The sequence below is a fragment of the Camelus ferus genome, chromosome 11 (genome assembly GCF_009834535.1).
Source record: "Camelus ferus isolate YT-003-E chromosome 11, BCGSAC_Cfer_1.0, whole genome shotgun sequence".
NCBI lineage: Eukaryota > Metazoa > Chordata > Mammalia > Artiodactyla > Camelidae > Camelus > Camelus ferus.
Genome location: NC_045706.1, coordinates 35,089,663 through 35,114,395, shown reverse-complemented (window position 1 = coordinate 35,114,395; position 24,733 = coordinate 35,089,663). Strand labels below are relative to the sequence as shown.

Below are 24,733 nucleotides of genomic sequence, written 5' to 3'. Positions count from 1 at the left end.
CGGACAACTGAATTTTAACGGTGCTACTTTTCCAGGGCAGTTCATGTTTTACGGTCTTAAGTAATTTTGGCATGTAGCATTTCTTTCCCTTCCTCCTTACGTTCTTCCTCATATAGAAATTATAAAGTGTGTTCCCAATCATTGTGCATTGAAACTATGGTAAAAGGCATGTGGTAACTCTGCTCTCATATGAAGACTCCAAACATCTAAGAGCATATGGCAGCTCTAACTACGTCTGCAGCCCAGCTGAGGAGGGTCCCCTGTCTTCATGTTTTGAGAGTCATTTTGGAAAAACCTTGAAGGCAAAAGGACAGTATGTGGGCTTTGTTGTCAGATGGTTGTTTGGCAGCATCTGCAAGGAAGGTGGACTCCAAGGGCTGGCTGTCCCCTCCACTCTGGCTGATGGCTGTCACAAGGGGATATGAGAACATTGTCACCAGGTCTTCTGATTTTTTTCAAGAGAAGCCAAAATCTGGATTTGTATGCACAACTTTCTAATCTTTAAAGCACTCTGCAGATAAAACTGGACACACCAAGGACCATACGTATCCCCTCCAAGGTCTCTCTATTGGATGGACCCCTTTTGCTTTGAAAGTCTATAATCCTAATAAGGGACAAATAGTTTTTTCAAGGTTTGAAAGAAATAGAAGTAATTGACTTGTAAGTAAACTATGCTTTTTCTAGATACAAATGATTTTGATTTGGAGTCAATCAAATGATTGTAATGACACTTGAATTAGGTAAAAATTAGGATCAGTTCACAATTAGGATCAGGGCACACTTTATCACCTTCAACAATCAGAGACAATGCCAGTCTTGTCTTGCCTGTTCTGAACAGGTCTCTCTGGTGCTGGAAAAACAACAATCAGTTTTGCTCTGGAAGAGTATCTCGTCTCCCACGCCATCCCTTGCTACTCCCTCGATGGCGACAACGTCCGTCACGGCCTCAACAAAAACCTTGGATTCTCTCCCTGGGACAGAGAGGAAAACATCCGCCGGATTGCCGAGGTGGCCAAGCTGTTCGCCGACGCTGGTCTGGTCTGCATCACCAGCTTCATTTCTCCTTTCACAAAGGTGAAGTGATTTGGCAACACACAGCGCTGGGGCTCCCACTGCGGGATAAGGAGCTGGTGGGGGGTTTGCAGGGGGAGAAGGATGTCATATGTTCTGTTTGCACCACAGTCTCCCCAATTTCTCACTCTCTCATTCATTTCCTCTCTTTAATATTGAATTATATAAAGAGTGTCCCTTCATTTCCAGATGCCAGGGCACCTGACTTAAACCCTTCCACTCTCACAGTTGTAAGGTACACTTGGCCAGAGTTGAAAGGAAGGAAAAGTTAAACAGGGAAAACTCTAAAGCTCAATTAATTTTATTTCTCCAAAAAGTCTGAGGACTTTAGCTTGTGAAAGAAAACAGCAGTTCCCTGCCAGCGCACCAGGCAATGAGTGTTTAATATTGAAATCACCGAGGTGGCATGTCACTCTTGTTTTAAAACGGTAAAATTTTCTGAGCCACAAATAAGACACTATGTGCTTTGAACATATCCTGAGGACAAAATGTTCTTGTTTCGTCAGCTGTCTGCCCTGACTTTTAGTTGAGATTCTTTTCCATGGGTTTTGTTTGTTTGTTTGTTTAAAGACCCTGGGAGAGCTGTTTACTAGAGTGAAATTTCTGGACTTTCTCTAAAGGGCTAGTTTCCTGCCACCTCTGCAGAGCACAAAGCCCGTGTTATCTTAAGGCTGTGGAAGGCCAGCGCACACAATGATTTGTCTGCTTGTTTGTTTGTTTGTTTAATTTTTAAATTGAAGTATAATCAGTTACAATGTGTCAGTTTCTGGTGCACAGCATAATGTCCCAGTCATGCGTATATATGTATATGCCTTTTCATATTCTTTTTCATTAAAGGTTATTGCAAGATATTGAATATAGTTCCCTGTGCTGTACAGAAGAATTTGTTTTTTATCTATTTTTATATTTATTGTGATGAAGAATTTCATTATGGAGCCACTTACATGCTGAAATGTCCTTTTTTTCCAGGACCGTGAGAATGCCCGCAAAATCCATGAATCGGCAGGACTGCCGTTCTTTGAGATATTTGTAGATGCGCCTCTAAACATCTGTGAGAGCAGAGATGTAAAAGGCCTCTACAGACGGGCCCGAGCTGGGGAGATCAAAGGTGGGAGAGCGAGCTCAGTGGCACCTTTGCCAGTTACTTTTGCTACCAATTCATATTACTGGTCTGTCCCCAGAAATCTATCTGAAGTTTTGAAAGCGGTTTTCCAGAATTGCACATAACACACATAACTTTTTATCAAACCATAATATCTTCCATATGTCCTTGGGCTTTTTAAAATACAAGCTTATTTTTTTCAAGTAATGATCACCCCAGCCACAAGCAGTCAAGTTCAGAGGACTACAATGGATAATATGTGAGTGTGTGCCTAGGAGGAACGTTTCAGGGTTTACCTCCTTCTTGTCTTCCTTTTCGATTCTGATCAGCTGCAGGGGGCTTGGACCCAGCTAGCCAGATTTTGTTGATAATTTGGGGCTTTCTATATTGGAAACACAGCTGTATATTTTCTTACCTATGGCCTGAGGTCAAGGATGGCTGTTTGGCCTTTTCTGTTATAATCTGAATATAACGGTTTAAAATATTATCCCAACATGTGTTACGTCTTGTTGATTAAAAAGATTGTTCTGTTGGTGCAGATGTGAACTTCACCCTTCTGTGTTGCAGGCTTTACGGGTATTGATTCTGATTATGAGAAACCTGAAACTCCTGAGCTTGTGCTTAAAACCAACTTGTCCTTAGTGAGCGACTGTGTGCAGCAGGTGGTGGAGCTTCTGCAAGAGCAGGTGGGTGGACTGAATGTCTTTTTTTTTTTTTTTAATAATTTTATAAAGTCATGAAAATTGTCTGTTAACTGAAGTGTTCTTTTTATAGTTTTTATTCCAAATTGTGACCAAGTCTGCTTCATTTCAGAACATTGTACCCCATACTATAATCAAAGGCATCCACGAACTCTTTGTGCCAGAAAACAAACTCGACCAAGTCCGAGCTGAGGCTGAAGCTCTTCCTTCACTATCGATTACCAAGGTAAGAGGGTGCGAACTGGCAAAGGAGAATTAGGCTTAGGATCAGCCATTATGATCCATTTACAGTTACTCTTAATAATAAGGTAGGTACACACAAGGAAAACACAACGTCCTAAAAGAAAAACACTTCATTTTGCCAATTTTTTTTTTACCTCTTGTTGAGACAGTCACCAGGAGTTGCCACAAGGCAGCTGATCAATGCCATGCACAGGGGCAGACGGGGAAGGCAGCTTCTGTATCTGCATGGGACCGTTTTATATAGTTGTCATTATACCTTCAGTTATGCCAACATGCACGCACTGGGCGGTAACTGTTTGTTGGCCGTTGCTGAGAAAATAGTTTGTCCAGAATACAAGTGTTTCTTGGACTACTGAAAAGGAATTTGAAGAAAACAAAAAGCAACCTTGATCTAAAGTGATGTGAATGCCTTCATCTTTTTTCTGCTCAGCAAATCCCACTCTTTGCTCGTCAGGGAGAGTCCAGTCTGAGGAGACAGGGAGACAGCTTTGGTTGCACTGATTTTTCTACCTGGAAGATGTAAGATGTAGTCCCAGCCAACAGCCTTGCAGATGCCTTGGCCTTTCCGTGGGTCGGTGTTGGTTGGTCTATACGAGGTGATTGAGTCTTCACTGGCAACTTTTTGATATCTCTTAAAACCTTGGACATTTTTATAAGAGGCAGAGTAAATTGGGAACGTGCCTCAGCTCGTGAAGATCCCAGACTTTCATAAGTCACAACAAATTTATACACAGAACTCCTAACTCTACACAATAAATTCTGAGCACTCCAATGCTCTAGGCAGATGAGAAGCACAGAATTATAATTACAGTGTGGAATAATAGTTCCAGTAACAAAATGGTCTTCAAGGTACAGAAGAACTTCAAAGAATCTAACGATTAATTCTTTCCATCCTAGGGGTGACAGGGAAGGTTTCAGAGCAGTGGCCCAGGAGCTGGGTTTTAAATGGCAAATAGAATTTTCAGATAGAGGGGAGGATGGACTTGAAACCTCATGTGTGTTTAGACTACACGTTGTCCCATACTGTTGGTGACTAGGCCCCCAAATGGGGACTGGCTGGAGACAGATGTCCCTACATGAGCCCCTGGGGCCAGAGCTTGAAGGCCTTTCAGTATTGTGCTAAAAATTGTGGACGTTTTTCTTAGAGTCAATGATTTGCCCAATTCAGTCAAATAACTAGCACATTTGGTGAAAAAAAATATAGCCAAACCAGAATTTTTGTGGAAAAAGATGAACAGTGAATTTTCAACACAGTTGCCTATCATAAGGGTAAACACAGCCTAGGGTGTTTGGGTAAATCATCCCAATTTGAAATCTTTTCACCACTCTCCCAAAGGAAAGTTCTAGACTCAAACTGCTCCAGCCCCTAGATCACGGGTCAGTTTTATATATATTGGAACACTTAAAACCTGAAAAGTCTGCCCTCATTCTCTTGTCAACTGAGTAAGAAAGGACGGTCCTGGGGCCGTATGGTTGGAAAACAGAGCTTATGGAAATGCTCATTTGCTTTTTGTGTTTTGCAGCTGGATCTTCAGTGGGTCCAAGTTTTGAGTGAAGGCTGGGCCACTCCCCTCAAAGGTTTTATGCGGGAGAAGGAGTACTTGCAGGTTGTACACTTCGGCACCCTGCTAGACGGTATGGGTTTTTCTGTTTGTTTCTTATTCTTTATTATTAAAGAAAAAAAAATCCATCTTAAAAAATAATGAAAATTTTAAAATTAGAAAAACGAATAAAAAAAGAAAAAAATTCTCAGAAGTCTTCAAAAGTACAAGAAATGCTAAGCCTTCGTTTGTAAAACTTGTTGTGACAATATTTAGATTATTTAAGTTGTGTTCAATTATATGTAAGCTTCCATTTTTAGAACTTTTTTGGATTAACCTCCAAGGATTAGTGATTATTTAAAGCTAAGGAACCAAAAATGAAGCTCGTACACAAAACCAACAGAAGGTTAAGTGTGTTTCACCTCCACCTGCCCTTTGCTGGCCCTGATGCTCAGAAGGCAGTGGACAGTCAGAAGCACCGTCGCCAGCTGCTTGGACCATCTTAGATGAACTCAGCACTCACTGCTGGCTTGAAGGGGGCCTCCCATCCTCCAGTTTGCTCTATCAAGCATTACTGAAGCAGCTGCTTTCTTCTGTGGATGATGAAGTGTCAGTATTCATGCCCATACATGAAATGTATTAGGGTGGCTTCATCCACTAAATTCTAACAGGGGGTATGGAGGCAGCTTTCTGGACACAAAGTGAATGGCTTTGAGAGAGCTGATCTTGTCAAGGTCAGAAGGCCGTGTCATTCAGAACACTTCCCCTCTATGATCATTTCCTTTCTCGAACTGCCCGACCTTATAAAATGGAATGTATGCATTTTAAGATCTTGGGGAATGGCTGCTAAGTGGAGAAGGGATGGTGATAGAGTCATACTGAATTTATCATACTGAGCAGAGCTCCAAACCTTTTAGGAAGAAAAGTCAAATCAGATGTTCTTTCTTGAGGAAAATGTTCATGTTTTAGACTTGTGCCTCTGCCTGGGGAATGGGGCATAAACAACCCCAGTTGTAATTAGAATTCAAAACTTCCCATGCCCCCAAGAAGCCTCCTTAATTCCTGTGTAAATCAATTAATAAAAAGGAATACCAGGAATATAATATGCTGCCCACCTCTACCTAAGTAGAGGCAGAATATAGTGGATAAGAGTGAGCTGTGGCATCGAACTTTCTGAGTTCATATGCCAGTGATTAGCTATGAACCTGGGGCTAATTATTTACACTCTCTGTGCCTCAGTTTCCTCATCTGTAAAATAAGGATCTCAATAACAGTTCCTACCTCACTGAAAGTTTAAAAGAATACCTGGTCCAATAGTAAATGTTCCATATATTAACATCCACCCCCTCCCATACTGAATACAGTTAAAAGGATTTGAAGTTTTGAAGAGACCAAGTGGCTTGTCTATATAGCCACATCAGTGTGGCAGCAGCACAGATAAGATGTTCCTTAGCCAGCCAATATTGAATATTTATTGAATGTTACTATATGCCGGGGTTTGTCCTAGCTGCTGGAAATAGATCATGAAGACAAATAGGAGCTTGCTGGGACAAGCAGTACACAGCTCCTCTGCTGAACCCCAGTCCAGAGGGGTTTTCCCACGACATCAGTGGTTGTCAAACTTTTTTTTTTTCAAGCCAGATAACTATTTCAGTGAAATTTGAGGCAATATATACAACAGATGAAAATGAAACTCCGCCTGTAGAAGGGGTGGGCTCAGCCTTTCTCCCACCTGGACAGCAGCCCTGAAGGCATCTCAGAGAAGCTGGTTGAAACACTCTGCCCTCTGTCACACCATGACAGTTCATGGTAGAACCTGGTTTGATGGCTTCTGGACTGTAGACATAGTTAAATTCCAAAAGATGATATAACTATATATCAGAAGGTTGGGCAAAATATCATTCATATGGATAGCATTTAATTTTAACTAATTTATGGAAGTTTGAGTCACCACCATTGAAAATGTGAAATAATTTCTGTAGCCACAGACATGAGGTCATTTTCAACTATCATTAAACAATTGCCCATTTCTTGACCACCTACAATGTTTAGGTAAAATTGTTTCTATTCTGACCCAGTCTCCCAAAAATATTTTGTTGGTTTTCATTTTCTGAAAGGTTCACAATTTACCCCTACGTTTAAAAAAAAATTAACACAGTCTACTCAGTCCAAAAGCAAAACAAAATATCTTTTTTTTAGTGTTTTTGGTGACTATATAGTATGAGTTACTCTGTATATTACTCAAGAATCTATTGTCATGTCAATGTATTATATCACTTTATTTCTCACTGGATATGTAGTCTGCGGGTTGTCACAGATCCTCCAATCATACATGTCATATCTAAATTTAAAAATGGAACCTCAAACTTATGTTCTTGACTGATGGTATCCAAGTAGTGTTAAGACATGGCAGCTTGGTGAGACTTGATCGTTAAGGGCAAGTCTTCCCCAGCTCTGACTTTCCAAGGCAGGGCTCGAGGCCTCTCATAACTGCCAGCATTTATTCAGCACATAATGTGTTTCGATCCTGGTGTTTTGACAGAGGGCATCACATTTAACCCAGGTAGCATCACTGTGAAGGTATTTTCTTTATGCAAGGAAATAAGTATTGGAAAGGTTAAATAACTCACTTGAAGCCTGGATTCAAATCCAGGTTATCCTGCTTCAAGTATTTGTACTTGTCCCACTAGGCATACTTTCATGTCCTCTAACATCTGGGATTCCAGGACGTCCGGGGCAGTTTGTCTCTACACCTTCCAAAGCCTCATTTGGAATCATCTGACAGTAGCTCTAACATTATATATTTGTAAGAGACAACTTCTTGCTGAAGTTGGAGGGGCTATTGGCATATGGTTTAATTATTTAAAAACAGATAATAATTTAAACAAACCTTTTGGATTGTACTAAACAGTGTTCAATATCAATTCTGTTCTCACCAGTTTTTGCTGTCATATATTCTCTATTTTTAGAAATAGCATTAGCAAGGAGTTCAGTGTATTTTACGTTGTATGTATGAAGTTTCATAATAGAAATTTGTTCCTTGACATTGTTGCTTTACTATATATTATGTTGGTGGAGAGATGAAAACATGTTTCTTGTGTTTGTATTTCTCTAGGCATGTTCCTTCCTGGTATGTATTTCAACTTTGCAAGTAGTTAAATTATTATAATTAGATATGTTATATCAATTAGAAATGGGAAGACCATAACTAAAAAAAATGTAAATGAACCAGTTGTAATTGCTAACAATTCATGATCCAACCAGTTATAATAAAATAAAGCTACATTCTTCTGTTGACAGGAGTTGCAAGTAACAGGAAATTCTGGATCAGATGCAGCTGTTGTTGATAATTTTGTATTTGGCTGACAAAAGTAAACTTGTTTCTAAGTTTTTGTTGCACATTTTGTTCCTGAGATTTAAAAGATGTATGATCCTCTCTGCTCATTACTTCCGCTGAGTGTTGGTCCTCATTTAGTTTCATAAATCTGGAAACTTTTTTCTATTGCATTTATCAAAGCATTTTTAATTGACGAAGGATAGGTCAGTTTTAGATGCAATTTAAAGTGGATGCACCTGGTTGGATTGTGGATGGTTGTACTTCATTTGTTGGTGATGTGTGATTATGCATGAATTTAATTTCAAGCTATGATTGGTAATTATAAAACTGGGAATAAACACATGCTGGCTGCGACTGTAAACTTGTGCACTGTACCAGAACGAAAAGGTAAAATTCTGAAGTTGTCATTTATCTTTAGTATTATTTTCATCATTGTTGTTTTTCTTTGAAAAAGACTGCTGTGCAAAAAAAAAAGCATTTTAGTTTTTGTCTAGAAACTGTCCCAAGTAAATGATAAGTGGATCTACAAGGTTAAAACAGCAGACTTGAAAATTATTTAAAGCAAAAGCAAAATTATTTAACTAAACATGAAGTTAAGTGTTGGACTAACCGTGGCTAAAAAAACAAAACAAAACAAACCTATGATTCTCTTTTCCAAAGTGAGATACACTGCAGTAAAAGAATCCGGGTGGTTTCCACCAGAGCTGAAGAACATGATGGAAAAAGGCTGAAAGCCCGAGCCAATGTTTAAAGCTTTGGAGGATATTTCATCACAAGGTTAAACTGTAGGATAAGTTCATGTATTAGAAAGGTTGATTAAGATGGAAGGGAAACCGCAGCATATCTGCTTATACCTGCGTGGAGCTGGAGCTACAAGTGTGTGTGATCAGTTGCGGTTGTTACTCTGCAACACTCCCCAGATTAGCTGTCTTGACAGCCTGTCAGGGAATGCTGTTTCTTTAGTTCAGATTTTTCACTCAAGGCCAAGATGAAGGCAGGTTCCTGGGCTGGAACCTGGGACCAAGGAAGGTGACGGCAACAGGGAGGTGGAGCAGTCTCTGGATTCCACCCCAGAATGACCTATGGACGGCAGCACTGCAGGCAGAGCTGGGCTCCCTCCAGCATCCCGCCCACCTTCTGCTTTGCATTTTGTTTTACTTTATTTCTGTCAAGGCACTCTTTATAAGCAGTGTGGTCAGTAGTCCACAATCCACAGAAAGCATGATTTCTCATTAGATCATCAGCATCCTTGCAGGTGTTATTCTTTGTTAGCCTCCCTCCCTTTTTATCAACTAGACTATGCGGTGGGTTTAATCATCTTTTATTATAAACCTCTATTGGTATAGTGCTTTACAGTATGCCTCCTCCCAGCGCCCCAGGGATATACATATTATTTATGATCCCATTTTCCAAGTGGAGAAACTGAGCGCAGAGAAGGTGAGTGACACAGGAGATCGCCTGGCTTTAAGTTTAGTGCTCTCTGCACAGGGCTTGCTTGGACCACTCTTACTGCCTATGAACTTTGAAACAAAGCAGTTATTTGAGTGACAAAATTCATTGCTCTCTGTGCATGGCATCTTCCTTGTGGTTTATAAGGCTCCAAGAGCAAGTGGCAGGATTTTCTGATATACAAGATTTCTTTGTTGCGGGAAGTTGCTGTCTACCCCTGTGATGTTCTTTATGTCCGGGTAACTGCTGGAGAGTATTTAAAATGTGCAAAGTGATGTACCTGTAGATTTTGCTTTCATAGCTATCGGGGGGAGTGTTGTGCCCCAAAGGAACAGAATTTGGATCTCAGATCTTTAACTCTATCCAGTGTTGGATTTTGAAAGTTCGGCTTAAAAGACTTCATTAATCTATGGTACATTTCCCCTAATCCACAAATAACAGCAGTTGTTTCCTGTTTTGAATTCCTGAGTTTGTAATAGGGAAGGACACTTCTGACACCATATTGGATCTGTTTATTTTACTTTAACCTTTGTATTCTATGCTTTTGCTACAAGTTAATCACTAAAGGGACATTGCCTATAAGCTTAAATTATACATAATGGCCCATCTCTGGGAACTGTGCCTCCCAGGTAATGGATGTTAAGCTAAAATACCTTTGTTGAGCTCACAGGAAACATCCTGACCAGGCCCACCTGTGAGTGACTGCTGGACGAAGGAAATTAACACATCCCTTCCGGCGTCTGACCGGAACCAGGAAATGTTTGACATTACTCCCTCCCCTTTTAGTATAAAAGAAGCCTGAATTCTAACCCAGGGAAGATGGCTCTTAGGGATCCTAGTCCCGCATCTTCTCAGTCGGCTGGCTTTCTGAATAAAGTTGCTAAGCCTTGCCCCAACAACTCACCTCTCGATTTATTGGCCTGTCCTACAGTGAGCAGTACCAGCGTAGACTTGGTAACAGGTTGAATGTTTTCTTTACTCACCTTCCTTTCATTTCTTCCTGAGTCTTGAACTTGGGAACTCCTCCCAAATCTCCCTAGTATTTTTTAGTGTTATGTACTTAACTCTGTGCCCCCATATTCTCACTGTAAGTACAACTGAAAGCCTGACATAGTTGTTAGAATGTTAGGGCACTATTACAAAAGGGGGGAAACAGCTGTGCAATTTCTTTTACATTATCTGGCTTCACTAAGAAATCACAGTCATCCCTCCATATCTGCAGGGAGTGAGGGGACGAGAGGGGAGGGGGCTGGTTCTGGACCCAGTGAAGATACCAAAATCTGTGGATGCTCCAGTCCCACCGTCGGCCCTCCGTATCCATGCGTTCTGCACCTGCAGGTTCAACCAAAGGTAGATCATGTATTAAGTTTGTGATCCTTAGGGTGGTTGAATCTGTGGGTGCGGAACCACAGATACAGAGGGCTTTGCCAAACTTTATTTTGTCTAACTGGATTTTTAAAGACTAAGCTCCCTAGTGTGTTACGGTCAGAACCGAACTTTAAAAAGAGAACTCAGACTGGAGATGTCCCTTCATGATCCTCCAAATCATTTCCTGAAGCCACCAACACAATTTGAAACTCAGCCTGCTTTTCACAAATGCTCCATCTCTGGCTTTGAGAAGCTTCTCAGGGACTTAGACTCCAGAGAAACTGGTGCATCCAGCACAACCATGTTAGAGTTAGGTCTTTTGCAAGAAGTGTTTGGAAGGGACACCTTACACATTTGAGTCCTCCTTAAAGGGCAGCACAGCTTGTATGTTCTGTTCACGCATTACCTGGCTCTCTCCACAGACGGAGTGATCAACATGAGCATTCCCATTGTTCTGCCTGTCTCTGTGGATGACAAGACGCGGCTGGAAGGGTGCGGCAAATTTGTCCTGACATATGAAGGACGGAGGGTGGCTATCTTACAAGACCCTGAATTCTACGAACATAGAAAAGAGGAGCGTTGTTCCTATGTGTGGGGCACAATGTGTGCAAAACACCCCTATATCAAAGTAAGTGGCAAAACCTTTGAAAGGGCTTTCTTTCAACTTGGGATAAAAACAATTCTTTCCAAGTCCTTTGTAAAGGAATTAAAGAAACTGGGGTTAGATGGAAGAATGCATTTCTAAGGGAGGTTTTGCAAGCTTTTCCTGGGGAGATCTTTTTAGATAAGGCAAAGAAATGACTTTCTGTTTGAGTGCTGGCCTAAATGGTTTCTTGAGTCCTCAGATCCTGTGATGGCTGGCTCCCTCAGCTAAATGGGGAAAAAAACTAGACCAGGGAGGTATTATTTAGTCTAGCATCATGAGTAGAGGACCAAAATCATAGCTGTGCTATGCACAAAACTACAGCCAGGGCTTGCAGCCTAGTCCATCGTGAAATTCACAAGGGATGTCAGTGTCTTCATATGGAAAGAATCCAACTAACCCCTGGAAAGAGACTCAGAGTTCATGGTCTGTGGCCTTTGGAAGTGGGGGGTGGTGAGTCAGTGACATTCTTTCAGTAAACAAAAATCAGCACAGATAGTGGCAGTTTGCAGAGGGAAAATACATTTTCATCAGTGGATATTTTTAATATTGAAAAATGCGTTCATCTAATTAAGGCAAAATAGAATAAAACTCAGATTCCTTCACAACTTCTAATTGTTGCTGGTGATGGGGTGGGGCTGGAGGGAGGGGAATTGCTGCGTGTGGTTAATTTCCCATAAAGAAAAATACATGTAATTAAATGCAAAAACCATCCCTCATCCAAGATAAGAGCATTAGGGTTCAAATAATAATAATAATAATAATAATAATAATAATAATAATAATAATAATAATAATAATAATAATAATAAAGACATTTACTAATGATTTGACTTGTCAAATTCCTCAGCTGGAGTAACTTTCATAAAGTTCACAGGACTAGAGAGCAACCTGAGACCTAGGCAACTCTAAAAAGCCTTGTGATCGGACAAGGCACACCCTCTCTCTGGGCCTCAGTTTCTTCATTTATAAAAGGAGGGGGCCAGACTCAGTAACTCCGAGATCTCTTCTATCCCTGTAACCATACGAAATGGATGATTGAATAAGTCTGTCCAAATCTCCCAGGCAAACTTAATTTGTTTTCTTTTTTTTTTTTTCCCAGTTGTGAAATGTTGCAAGGTAGGGAGGGCTTTTTCAAGACCCCTGGTGGAACATGAGAGGTCAATGGGTGAGCCAAGCAGCTTTGCATTTATTGGACACAACTGTCCACCCTGCAGATAAGCTCAGAGCCATCTGAACATTTTCTCTCCAAGTGGTTGGCAGACAGTCCTTGACATTGCTGGGCAGTAGCTATTTGAGGAATTGTATTCTGGGCCTTAATTATGTCCTTGTTTCATTCGTTTTCTGATCATAACCCTATACATTTGGGATCTTAATCTGCACTCAGTGACTTAAAGAAGAGTGGCCCTTCATCATGCCAGCTCAGATATTTCCACTCTTTGGGACTAATGTCCGCACACACGTGATTAGCACCAAAAGAAAAAAAATCTAAGGAAGCTCTTAAGCAATTATTTCCTTTTTATCTTGTCTTGCAACATGTATTGGCAGTTGGAGCTCAGAATTTCTTAGGTGGCAGGGAGAGTGGTGGTGTGACTTGTGGCCTTGACAGTATAGTCAGTGATTCAGTAATTAGGTCATTAGAGGGACTCTGTAAACATCGCCAGTGAGCTAAAGGTGAGAAATGGGCCATGCATTTCCAGAGATAGAACACCACTCGCTCTGTACACACTACACTTGGGAGTGTTGACGCTGTGTTTATGGGAAAGGAACTCATGATACATTTTTATAAGCACCTTGAAATTCACAGTAATACTTAAACATGGTGTTTTTTATTTGTTTGTTTGTTTGTTTTTAGGACCCCAAACCTTCCAACAGTAATTCCTTCCAAAAGTAATCATGAGCCTTCTTGTATTTTCTTGTATTTTCATGTGGCACTGGGAGTGATACTTGCGTGAAAAATGGTCAGAGCCACCCAGGGAACGGCCTGCCCCAGTTGCATAGCCCCTCACTGCAGTTCCCCAGCCTTCCATTCAAATCCTCCCAACCCTCTCTGTCTTCTTTCTTCTCCCTGTCATCACTAGAACAGAACCACTGTGACTTGTCACAGATGAAACCATGAGGAGGAGCAGGTGAAACTTGTAAAAATCATACTTATAGGAGCCCTGTTACATTTCATCCATGGCTCCCAAAGCTTTTCCAAGCAGTAATTATTTCTCACAACGCTCTTGTAAAGCACCTAAGAATCATTATTCCCATTTTACAAATGTAGAAATCAAGAGAACTGAGTATGACTTCCCAGTGAAGGCTAGGAGAGTTTTTATATCCTTTAGCTCTGCAAAGAAAATCATCAGATCAACAGAGTCACCTGGGGAGCTGTAAAAAAAATTACCTATGACTGGACCCCTCCCTTACAGATTTTTATGTAATTGGCTTGGGCTCAGTCCTGGGTCTTGTGAGTTTTAAGGCTCTATGATTCTAATGTGCAGTGAAGGTTGAGAACCATGGCATTAGATCCTGATCTGGAGCTGCTGCTTCCGTGGCTCCGCCTGGATATATCCTGCAAGTACCCGGCACTCGACATGTGCAACTTCACCCCACCTGCTCCCCATCCTGTGTGCCCTAGCTCCATGAACAGCTAAGCTCCATCATCCAAATGGTGGCCCATGTCCAAAGTCAGACTGTCATTTTGGCTTCTTTCTTCTCCCTTGTTCGTTAAATCACCAGTTCCTAACAATTCCACCTCCTTGGTATTGCTGGAATTTGTTCACGTTTCTGTTTCAACTCAGGCCAGGACACTCAAATTTCTTCCCTGTATCTTTCCCTGCTTCCCTCAAATCCTTTCTCCATTTGTCGGCTAGGGCGAACTGTTCAAACTTCATTTGGGAACTCGTATGTAAAGATATGACTTCTTCATCTTACCACCTGTTACCACTGCCACCTATATTTTCTCCTCCATTCATTCTCAGCTGCTTATTCTATCAATCTCTTACTTTTTCACATGCTAGTCCCTCCAACTAGTACACTTTTCCTTCTACTCCTGCCTCCTCACCTTATTTGTTACTCCTTTTCTCTGCAAGAAGTTGGCCCCACTTCCGTGACCCATAAGCCTGACTGGGTGTGTCTTTGTCCTCTCAGAGCACTTTGCTCTTGTCTTGTCCACACCTGTGCCACAGTGTTACCCTTTTCCTCTTCTGTCGATCCACTCAGACTGCCAACCTGTGAGATCGAGGACCACATCTCGATCTGTCTTTTTCAGTCATATCCCCAGCAGCAAGCCCAGGGCCATGCACACAAGTGCTGACTGGATGGAGGATAAATGGACGATCCCCCTGAAGACAATGCTGAGCTGTCAGCATGCAGGCCACTGACAAGAGGCAGTGGGTGCAGATGGGAAGGTGAGCCTGTTTGGAGGACTCCTAGATTTGGGTCCTGGCTTCGTTAAAGCAGCTATTTGCACTTGAGCCCTGCCACCTCCCCTCTGTGAAACTGTCTTCTTATCTGGAATTGAGGGCATTAAATGCATGTGATCTACAGACTCCATGACCATACAGATACCACAGGCATGAGTACACATTCTCCAATCGTATCACATGCTGTTTTTTTATTCTTGATTCTGTTCTCTGAACCTTTTCATCATGACTTATTTTCCTGGACCCACTATTTCATAATGTCCTTCTGGTTTCTTTCCCTTCTCTCCTCTTCCCTTCGCATTCTGACCTTGGCACCTTCCCATCCTCAGCGGCGCCTCTTCTGGTGTGCACACCCCGCTCCCTCTCCGGGCTGCTCCTTTCCACTCTTCCTCTCCATGCTCTCCTTCAGCCTGTCCCCGCTCACTTTCTTAGTGTTCATCCCCGTGTGTGAGCTCATCCTCTTCTCCTTTTTGCACTCCTGTTGCCTGTGATTCTGAGCCCAAGTCCTCTTTCACTATTTCACTAGACTCCCTTAAAGCCTGTCCCCCAGTCCTCTCTGTGTGTCTGGTTCTGCAGACTCTCTACCTGTGGTCCCACACCTGCCTTTGGCAGCAGGCTTGGAAGGCAGTGGGGACTTCGGGGCCACAAAGCCCTGGGAGATTAGGCAGAGCCACTGGACTTCCCTTCCTGATAGCTGAACCACTGTTCTGGGGACAGTTGGACCACCTTGGAGAGAGATGCTCTTTGTCCCTCCTGATCCCAGAAAGTCCAAAAGCATATTTTCAGCATTGTTCTTCAGACACATTTATTTACTTACTATTGAAGTATAGTTGATTTGTAATGTTGTATTAGTTTCTGACGTACAGTTTAGTGATTCAGTTGTACATATATATATTTATACAAAGTGGAAAATTCATATTTTCCATTATATATTATTACAAGATATTGAATATAGTTCCCTCTGCTATACAGTAGGTTCTTGTTTATCTGTTTTGTATATAGCAGTTTGCATCTGCTAGTCCAAAACTCCTAATTTATCCCTCCACCCCCTTTCCCCTTTGGTAACCATAAGTTTGTTTCCTATGTATGAATCTGTTTGTTCTGTAAATAAGTTCATTTGTATCATTTTTCAATTCCCCATATAAGTGATATTATATATTTTTCTCTGTCTGACTTACTTCACTGAGCATGATAATCTCTATATCCATATTGCTGCAAATGGCATTACTTCATTCTTTTTTATGGCTGAGTAGTATTCCATTGTATATATACCATATCTTCTTTATCTAGTCATCTGTTGATGGACATTTGGGTTGTTTCCGTGCTTTAGCTATTATAAATAGTGCTGCTGTGAACATTGGGGTGCATGTGTCTTTTTGAATTATAGGGTTTTCTCCAGATATAATGCCCAGGAGTGGGACTGCTAGATCATATGATAACTCAATTTTTAGCTTTTTAAGGAATCTCCATACTGTTCTCCATAGTGGCTGCACCAAATTACATTCCTACCAACAGTGTAGGAAGGCTCCCTTTTCTCTACACCCTCTCTAGCATTTTATTGTTTGTGGACTTTTTTATTGATGGCCATTCTGACCCATGTGAGGTGATAATCTCATTTAGTTTTGATTTGCAATTCTCTGATAATTAGCAATACTGAGCATCTTTTCATGTGTCTGTTGGCCATCTGTATGTCGTCTTTGGAGAAATATCTATTTAGATCTTTTGCCCATTTTTTGATTGGGTTGTTTGTTTTTTTGTTGTTGAGTTGTATGAGCTGTTGGTATATTCTGGAAATGAATCCCTTGTCAGTTGCAGTTGCAAATATTTTCTCTCAGTCCGTAGGTTGTCTTTTCATTTTATTGATGTTTCCTTTGCTGTGCAAAAGCTTATGAGTTTGATTAGGTCTCATTTATTTATTTTTGCCTTTATTTCTGTTGCCTTGGGAGACTGACCTCGGATAACATTGCAGCAATTTATGTCAGAGAATATTTTGCCTATGTTCTCCTCTCGGAGATTTATGGTGTCCTGTCTTATGTTTAAATCTTCAAGCTATTTTGTTTATTTTTGTGTATGGTATGAGGGGGTGTCCTAACTTCACTGATTTACATGCAGTTGTCCAGTTTTCCAACACGACTTCCTGAAGAGACTGTCTTTTCTCCATGTTATATTCTCACCTCCTTTGTCGAAGACTGACTGACTGTAGGTGTGTGGGTTTATTTCTGGGCTCTCTATTCTGTTCCATTGATCCCTATGTCTCTTTTTGTGCCAATACCACACTGTTTTCATTACTGTAGCTTTCATTACTATAGTCTGAAGTCTGGGAGGGTTATGCCAAGGAGGTTAAGTTTATTCCTAAGTATTTAATTTTTTTGATATGACTTTAAAAGGGATGGTTTAAATAAAAATAAAAGGGATTTTTTTTTTTTTACTTTCTTTTTCTGATATTTTATTGTTAGTGTAAAGAAATGCAACTGACTTCTGTAAGTTAATCTTGTATCCTGCTACCTTGCTGAATTCATTTTTCAGTTCTAGTAGTTTTTGTGTATGCAGTCTTTAGGGTTTTGTATACATTACATTATGTCATCTGCATATAGTGACAGTTTTACTTCCCTTTCAATTTGGATCCCTTTTATTTCTTTTGCTTGACTGACTGCTGTGGCTAGGACTTCCAATACTATGTTGAATAGAAGTGGTGAGAGGGAGCATTTTTGTCTTGTTCCAGATTTTAGTAGGAAGGCTTTCAGCTCCTCACCTTTGAGTATTATGTTGGCTATGAGTTTGTCATAAGTAGCTTTTATTATGTTGAGATATGTTCCCTCTATACCTACTTTGGTAAGAGTTTTTATCATTTATGGATATTGAATTTTATCAAATGCTTCTTCTGCATCTATTGAGACGATCTTGTGGTTTTTGTCCTTTTGTTGATGTGGTGTATCACACTGATTGATTTGTATATGTTAAACCATCCTTGTGACATCTGGGATGAATCCAGCTTGATCGGGGTGTATGATCTTTTTTATGTATTGTTGAATTCGGTTTGCTAATATTTTGTTGAAAAATTTTTTTTCTGGCTACAGGTTTATTCAACACAAAACAGTCTCTTCCAACTTTACTGAGAATTTTTGTATATATATTCGTCAAAGATTTGGCCTATAATTTTCTTTCTTGGTAGTATCTTAGGCTGGTTTGGTATTAGGGTGATGGTGGCTTCATAGAATGAGTTTGGGAGTGTTGCCTCCTCTTCAATCTTTTGGAAGAGTTTGAGAAGGATCAGTATAAGTTCTTTTTATGTTTGGTAGACTTCCCCAGTGAAGCCATCTGGCCCTTGACTTTTGTTTGTAGGGAGGTTTTAAATTAGACTCTATTTTGCTTCTGGTTATCGATTTGTTAAATTATCTATTTCTTCTTGATTCAGTTTTGGTGAACTGTATGTTTCTAAAAACTTGTCCATGTCTTCCAGGTTTTCCAGTTCATTGGCATATAGTTGTTCATAGTATTCTCTTACTGTTTTTTGTTTATCTGTGGTGTCAGATGTTATTTCTCCTCTCTTATTTCTTATTATATTTGTGTCATTTCTCTTTTCTTAGCATGGCCAGAGATTTGTCTATTTTGTTTACCTTTTCAAAAAAAACCAGCTCTTGGTTTTATTGATTTTTTTTCCAATTTTTTAATCTCTATTTTATTTCCTCACTGATCTTTATTATTTCTTTCCTTCTGCTGACTTTAGGTTTGTTTGTTCTTCTTTTTCTTATTCTTTTAGGTGGTAGGATAGGTTGTTTGAGATTCTTCTTGTTTTTTGATAAAGTCCTGTATTGCTATGAACTTCTTTCCCTCTTAGGAGTGCTTTTGCTTGCATCCCATAGATTTTGTGTGGTTGTGGTTTCATTGTCATTCGTCTCAAGGTATTTTTAAATTTCCTCTTTGATTTCATTGTTGACACATTGGTTTTTTAGTAGCATGTTGTTTAGTCTCCATGCAATCTTTCTTTTTTTTTTTTCTCGTTTCTCTTTGGTTGATTTCTAGTTTCATGCCACTGTAGTCAGAAAGATGCTTGAAATAATTTCTATCCTCTTAAATTTGCTGAGGCTTGTTTTGCATCCTAGTATGTAGTTTGTCCTAGAGAATGTTCCATGTGCACTTGAAAAGGATGTATATTCTGATTTTCTTTGGATGTAATATCCTAAAAATGTCAATTAAATCTGTTACATTGTGTCATTTAGGATCTCTGTTGCCTAATTGATTTTCTGTCTGGAAGATCTGTCCATTGATGTTAGTGGGGTGTTAAAATCTTCTAGTATTATTGTATTCCCATCAATTTTTCCCTTTATGTCTATTAATATTTGTTCTATGTATTTAGGTGCTCCTATACTGGGTGTATATATGTTAAAGAGAGTAATATCCTCTTCTTGTATTGATCCTTTTATCATTATATAATGTCCTTCTTTATCTTTCTTTATGGCCTTTGTTTTAAAGTTTAGTTTGTCTGATATGGGTATTGCTACCCCTGCTTTCTTGTTGTTTCCATTTGCATGAATTATGTTTTTCCATCCTCTTGCTTTCAATCTGTGTGCGTCTTTCACCCTAAAGTGGGTCTCTTACAGGCAGCATATTGTGTACTCTTGTTTTATTATCCAGTCTGCCACCTGTCTTTTGTTTGGAGCATTTAGTCCATTTTCATTTAAGGTAATTATTGATACGTATTTATTGCCATTTTAAACCTTGTTTTCCAGTTGATTTTGTATTTCTTCTTTGTTTCTTTTTTGCTTTTCTTCTTGTGGTTTTATGATTTTCTTTTGTATTATGCTTGAGTTCTTTTTGTTTTTTGTGACTCTACGGTATATTTTAATCTGTGGTTAGACTGGTAGTCACTCAGGCTCAAACATGTTCTAAAAAAACCACCAGATTTTCTTACTCCCCTCCCCCACATTTTATGATTTGATGTTCAGACACATTTTTAGGCTAGGTGATGAACAAAACAGATTCAAGTTTGCCTTCACCAATAGAACAATATAGGGTGGACCCCTGGTGTCCAGAATGAGTTACTGCATGCCCAGGGATTTGGGGTCTTAAGTCTTAAAAAATTTTATCTGTTGTCTAACTCTAAGCAATGAGGAGAAAGTTAATGTATAGATATGAGTATTTGATCATATTTCTGGTTAAGCGACTTTCCTAAGCACCAAGTTTAGAAGGGGGGCCATGAAAACACAACTGAATCTCTTGCAAATTACCCTTTTTCTACTGAGGGTTTCTCAACCACAGTGCTGTTGAATTTGGGCTGCACAGTTACGTGTTGTGGGGGCTGTCCTGTGCAATATAGGGTATTTAGTAGGTCCCTGGCCTCTGTACACTAGTCCAATAGCATATCCTTTCCCACTCTAGTTGTGACAATGAAAATTGTCTTCAGATATTGTCAAATGTTACCAGGAGAGGCAAAGTCACCATCTATCGAGAACCATGGCTCTATCCCAATCCCCCATCCTCTGAAAACCTATGGAATGCAAGTCATTGTAAACCCCAACATGTGGCCATGACAGGGAATGTCAACCGGGGGTACACCATCACCACCACGGTATCTTCTGAGTGGGTGTTGGAAATCAATCAGCTTTTTCTCCCCTTCTCTTCCCTCCTTCTTTTCTGCTAAGGTTACAGATGGCCACATTGTCCTGAGGCAGGGTGAAAGGCAAGTGTAAAATTTGATCAGGGGAAGGGATGCACAACTATAAACTGAGGAATAAGACTTTCTGCAATGTTTGGCTCAGTGACTGAGGAAACACCTGCTCTCGGTTATAATTGATTGCACTGCAACGTCATATGGAACATACTTATGTTTATAGAAAAAACAAAGGTGGTCATGTGCTTCTTTTTTCAGGTTAATTGAGATATAATTAACATATAACAATGTGTAACTTTAAGGTCTATGATGTAAAAACCATGGTTAGATGCTGCAAAGTCGGCGACTTAACCGTATGTGTGTTGCCAGGTCCAGGGCCTCTCCCCTCCTTGTCCAGGAAAGTGCTGGCCCTCTCGCCTTTCCTCAAACACTGTTGTGTTTTTAGTTTTCATTACTTTGACCATTCTTCACACGAGGTTCACACCTAATATTTGTGGGGGTCAGGGTAAGAATACAAGCTGAAGCCCCCCAGATAGCATATTTAAAAGCTACATATCTAACTAAAACATTTAAATAAAATGTTTTATCTTTCTACTTTGACGAACTATGTCTTGATCACAGTCTGGAAGGCCAGGTTCAAATTTGGACTTCTTGGTTCTGCACCCCAGCTCAGGGCAGACTGGGCAGGGAATTCCAGAGCCCCAGGTACACAGATCATGGTCTGAAAAAATGTCTATTCAAGTCCTTCACTGATTTTAAAAATTGGGTTATTTAATCTTTTGTATCAAAGAAGAATATCTGCAATGATAGAAAAAGGCTATTGAAATACTTTTTTCCAACCACCTACCTGTAGTTGGAGTTTATATATTTCAGCCAAAACAATATATGGCCACAGAATAAATGCAGAAGTTGATATGAGAATCCAGCTGCCTTCTATTAAGTCAGACATTAAAGACCATGCAAACATGTAAAACAATGTCAATTTTCTCTTTTTTGGGGGGGAAATATTATTTATTTTTCACTTCCCATAAAAATAAAATGTTATTTATGTTAATATGTAATAGGTTTATTATTGCTGGTTTTAAGTCAATTAATACCTATTTTAAAGGTTCTGTTTTAGTTTCTAATATGAAAGTAATTATAGATATAACCCATATAAATAAACAAAAGCTCTTTGCAGGTCTTTAAGAGTACAAGAGGTTAAGAGATAAATTAACTGCTAGACGTGCTGAGAACTGAAGGCAGTTCAAGTAACCCAAGACTGGTCCAGAAGGAGAAAATGTTTTTTGATAAAATAAAAAACAGTATTAATCATTAATAATGGTCTTTCTAGATGGTGATGGAAAGTGGGGATTGGTTGGTTGGTGGTGACCTTCAGGTACTGGAGAAAATAAGGTGGAATGATGGGTTGGACCAATACCGCCTGACGCCTTTGGAGCTCAAACAGAAATGTAAAGAAATGAATGCGGGTATGTAGCTTGGTCCTACTGCATTTGTTAACACTCCTTACCAAGAATCAGCATGTTTATAGTTTTGAAAAGTTGGAAACATCCTCTGTCCATTGACATGGAAACAGTTTATAAAGTTGAAATACTGGAATTTTAGGCAGCAGTTAAAAATAATGTGCTGACACAGAAAGATACTCAAAGTATATTAAGTGAAAAGGAAAATCACAGACTATATGTAGCATAATTTTAGAAAACAAAACACAGTGTAATAAGTGTTTTTAAAACCTGAACCTACTTATGCATGTAAAAGCAGAAGTCTCTGGCAGCATGCGCACCAAACTGCAGATGTCAGCAGCTACCTCTTAGGGATGGAGTTGGACTAAGGGGAAGAAGAGATCTTCACTTTACATGTTTTGAAAAAGAGAAAAAGTAATGATAGGATGATGATTTTTTTATCCTATTTTGGGCTTTTCTGTATTTCCTAAGTTTTCTGTAATGGATATGTATTTAATAACCAGAAAGAAAAATTAGTGCTCCCAGGAGTCTGTCACTAAGTGGAGTTGTTTTGAAGATCTCCTTGAAGTGAAGGTGAAATATTTTTTACAACTTTAAATTGTTAAAACTCTGCACAGGTCCCAGAAAATGTTCCTTGTCAATATTCACACCCTGGGGGAATTAAGGGTAGAGCAGGGTGCAAGAGGACTGATTAATGCAGGCCTTGCCTGAGCTTTGGTTTGCAGGAAAGGTCCTGGCAACAAATGTTTTCATTTCTGAGTCAGACTCTCCCTTAGGGCCCTCTGCCTCTTCGTCCTGTCCCTGTCTAAGCAGTTTGGCACTGGTTGGTACCTTTGGAGTAACACCCCTAAAGATCCAGGTGGATTCTCTGGCCAGTTATTAAAAGCAAGTGGACATAACAGGTGCACTGAACAATAAACATAGCCTCATCTTTTCCCTTTTGTTCTTGCAGACCTTTCATGTCTTTGACCTTGGCATTTCTGCTTTCCTTTCCCAGATGCGGTGTTCGCATTTCAGTTGCGCAATCCTGTCCACAATGGCCATGCTCTGTTGATGCAGGACACCCACCGCCGGCTCCTGGAGAGGGGCTACAAGCACCCAGTCCTCCTGCTCCACCCTCTGGGTGGCTGGACCAAGGATGACGATGTACCCCTGGAGTGGCGGATGAAGCAGCATGCAGCAGTGCTTGAGGAAGGGGTTTTGGATCCCAAGTCAACCATTGTTGCCATCTTCCCATCTCCCATGTTATATGCTGGCCCCACAGAGGTGAGCAATTCCCTGAGCTGGGCTGTCGACTCAGAAGTGCAAAGTCAAACTTAACTTAGAAGAGCAAGTGAGTCTATGAGATTCTTCCTGATGAGCAAATTCTGAAGTCTTCTGGTGTCTCTTACTTATCCAACTTAATTATGTTTCCATCTAGTATTTGTGAAAATGCTAGAAACACCAAATCAGCTTGTGCACTGGCTTTGAGAATATGGAAGTTGGCATGTGAATGAAGTAGATAATACAGTCTAACTGGGTTACAGGGCAAGACCTATCTAGCCTAATACTGTTCCAGAAGTTCCTGTTACTCTGAAGTGATTCACCATGCTCTGTGAGTTACATTACAAGGGAGAGGATGCCTTTCAAAGGTTAATGTCTCCCTTTCATCATAAGACACTGAGACTGTCACACAGAGACTTTCTTTGTCCCACTGCACCAATGTAGTGGATCTGAACAAGCTTGTGGTAAGTATGATGAATTGAAAGGGTCTCAACCCTTTGAAATGCCCCAAACTGAGTTTAATGAATGAATTCTCTTCAACCAGATCAAAGTTCCAGGCTCTTAGCTTTCATCCCCATCCTCTAAATTTCTGTCTGAGCTTTAAAGAGGGTAAGTCATCTTGAAATCTGAATGCTGTGCTGAAATGCAATCAGTGTCTGCAAAGGAAAGTTAATTAGCTCTATAATTATAGGCAGTCCGATAAGAGATAGTGGAGTTTGTAATTTCCCTTCAACTGTGATTTATTTTGAGTAGGGAGGAACTGGAAAGTAAAATTCACAGTTCTGTGGAACAGGAAGGTCTGAGTGTTCCTGGTTCCTTCGTCTGGAGAGATGAGGAATGTAACCTCAGGCTCTCGGAGGGGTGACTCTTCTCTATGAAGCTCTTCCCCCACACAGTGTGACCAAGCAGGTGAAGAATAAGTCCTGGACACCTTACTACTGACTTGCTTACAATGATTAGTTGACCTAATCACTTCTCAGCAGAATAAAGGGGTGTCTCCAAAAACAGGAACCCCCAGGACTGGCCAGTGATGACCAGCATGTCCCTCATGTTATGTTTCCCAGGTTCAGTGGCACTGCAGGTCCCGGATGATTGCAGGGGCCAGTTTCTACATTGTGGGCCGGGACCCTGCAGGAATGCCCCACCCTGAGACCAAGAAAGACCTGTATGAACCCACTCACGGGGGCAAGGTTTTGACCATGGCCCCTGGCCTCACCTCTGTGGAAATCATCCCATTCCGAGTGGCTGCCTACAACAAAGCCAAAAAAGCCATGGACTTCTATGATCCAGAAAGGTAAGTTTTCAGAGGAAAATTCTTTAATCAACATCTGTAGAATGGGAATAATAAGGCAAAATTTTGGAAATCTCTCCAGTGTATCTCCCCACACTCCTGACTGGAGTAAGAGTCCTTTGAAACGCAAGACCTGGTCTTGACACATTTCTGTGTCCCCTAGAGTTACAGCACCGCCCCTTGTATATAGTAAATGGTCCATAAATATTTCTTTTTTAACATACACCTTCCTTGAGTACA

General features: G+C 40.4%; 1 protein-coding gene and 1 pseudogene across 2 annotated transcripts in view; one reads left to right on the top strand and one right to left on the bottom strand.

The window, feature by feature from the left end:
* The window catches only part of PAPSS2 (3'-phosphoadenosine 5'-phosphosulfate synthase 2), a 73,907-nt gene that overhangs the window by 46,890 nt on the left and 2,284 nt on the right, over nucleotides 1–24,733 (top strand). The window contains exons 3-12 of one of the 2 annotated variants that reach the window (XM_014562755.2): nucleotides 839–1,074; nucleotides 2,041–2,179; nucleotides 2,741–2,859; nucleotides 2,987–3,100; nucleotides 4,641–4,752; nucleotides 7,774–7,788; nucleotides 11,235–11,440; nucleotides 21,810–21,945; nucleotides 22,937–23,205; nucleotides 24,267–24,496. In XM_014562755.2, coding sequence (XP_014418241.1) covers nucleotides 839–1,074; nucleotides 2,041–2,179; nucleotides 2,741–2,859; nucleotides 2,987–3,100; nucleotides 4,641–4,752; nucleotides 7,774–7,788; nucleotides 11,235–11,440; nucleotides 21,810–21,945; nucleotides 22,937–23,205; nucleotides 24,267–24,496 — 1,576 coding nt within the window. The remainder of the gene's footprint in view (nucleotides 1–838; nucleotides 1,075–2,040; nucleotides 2,180–2,740; nucleotides 2,860–2,986; nucleotides 3,101–4,640; nucleotides 4,753–7,773; nucleotides 7,789–11,234; nucleotides 11,441–21,809; nucleotides 21,946–22,936; nucleotides 23,206–24,266; nucleotides 24,497–24,733) is intronic. The other variant, XM_014562756.2, reaches the window with a different exon arrangement.
* LOC116667389 lies at nucleotides 20,789–20,907 on the bottom strand (annotated as a pseudogene).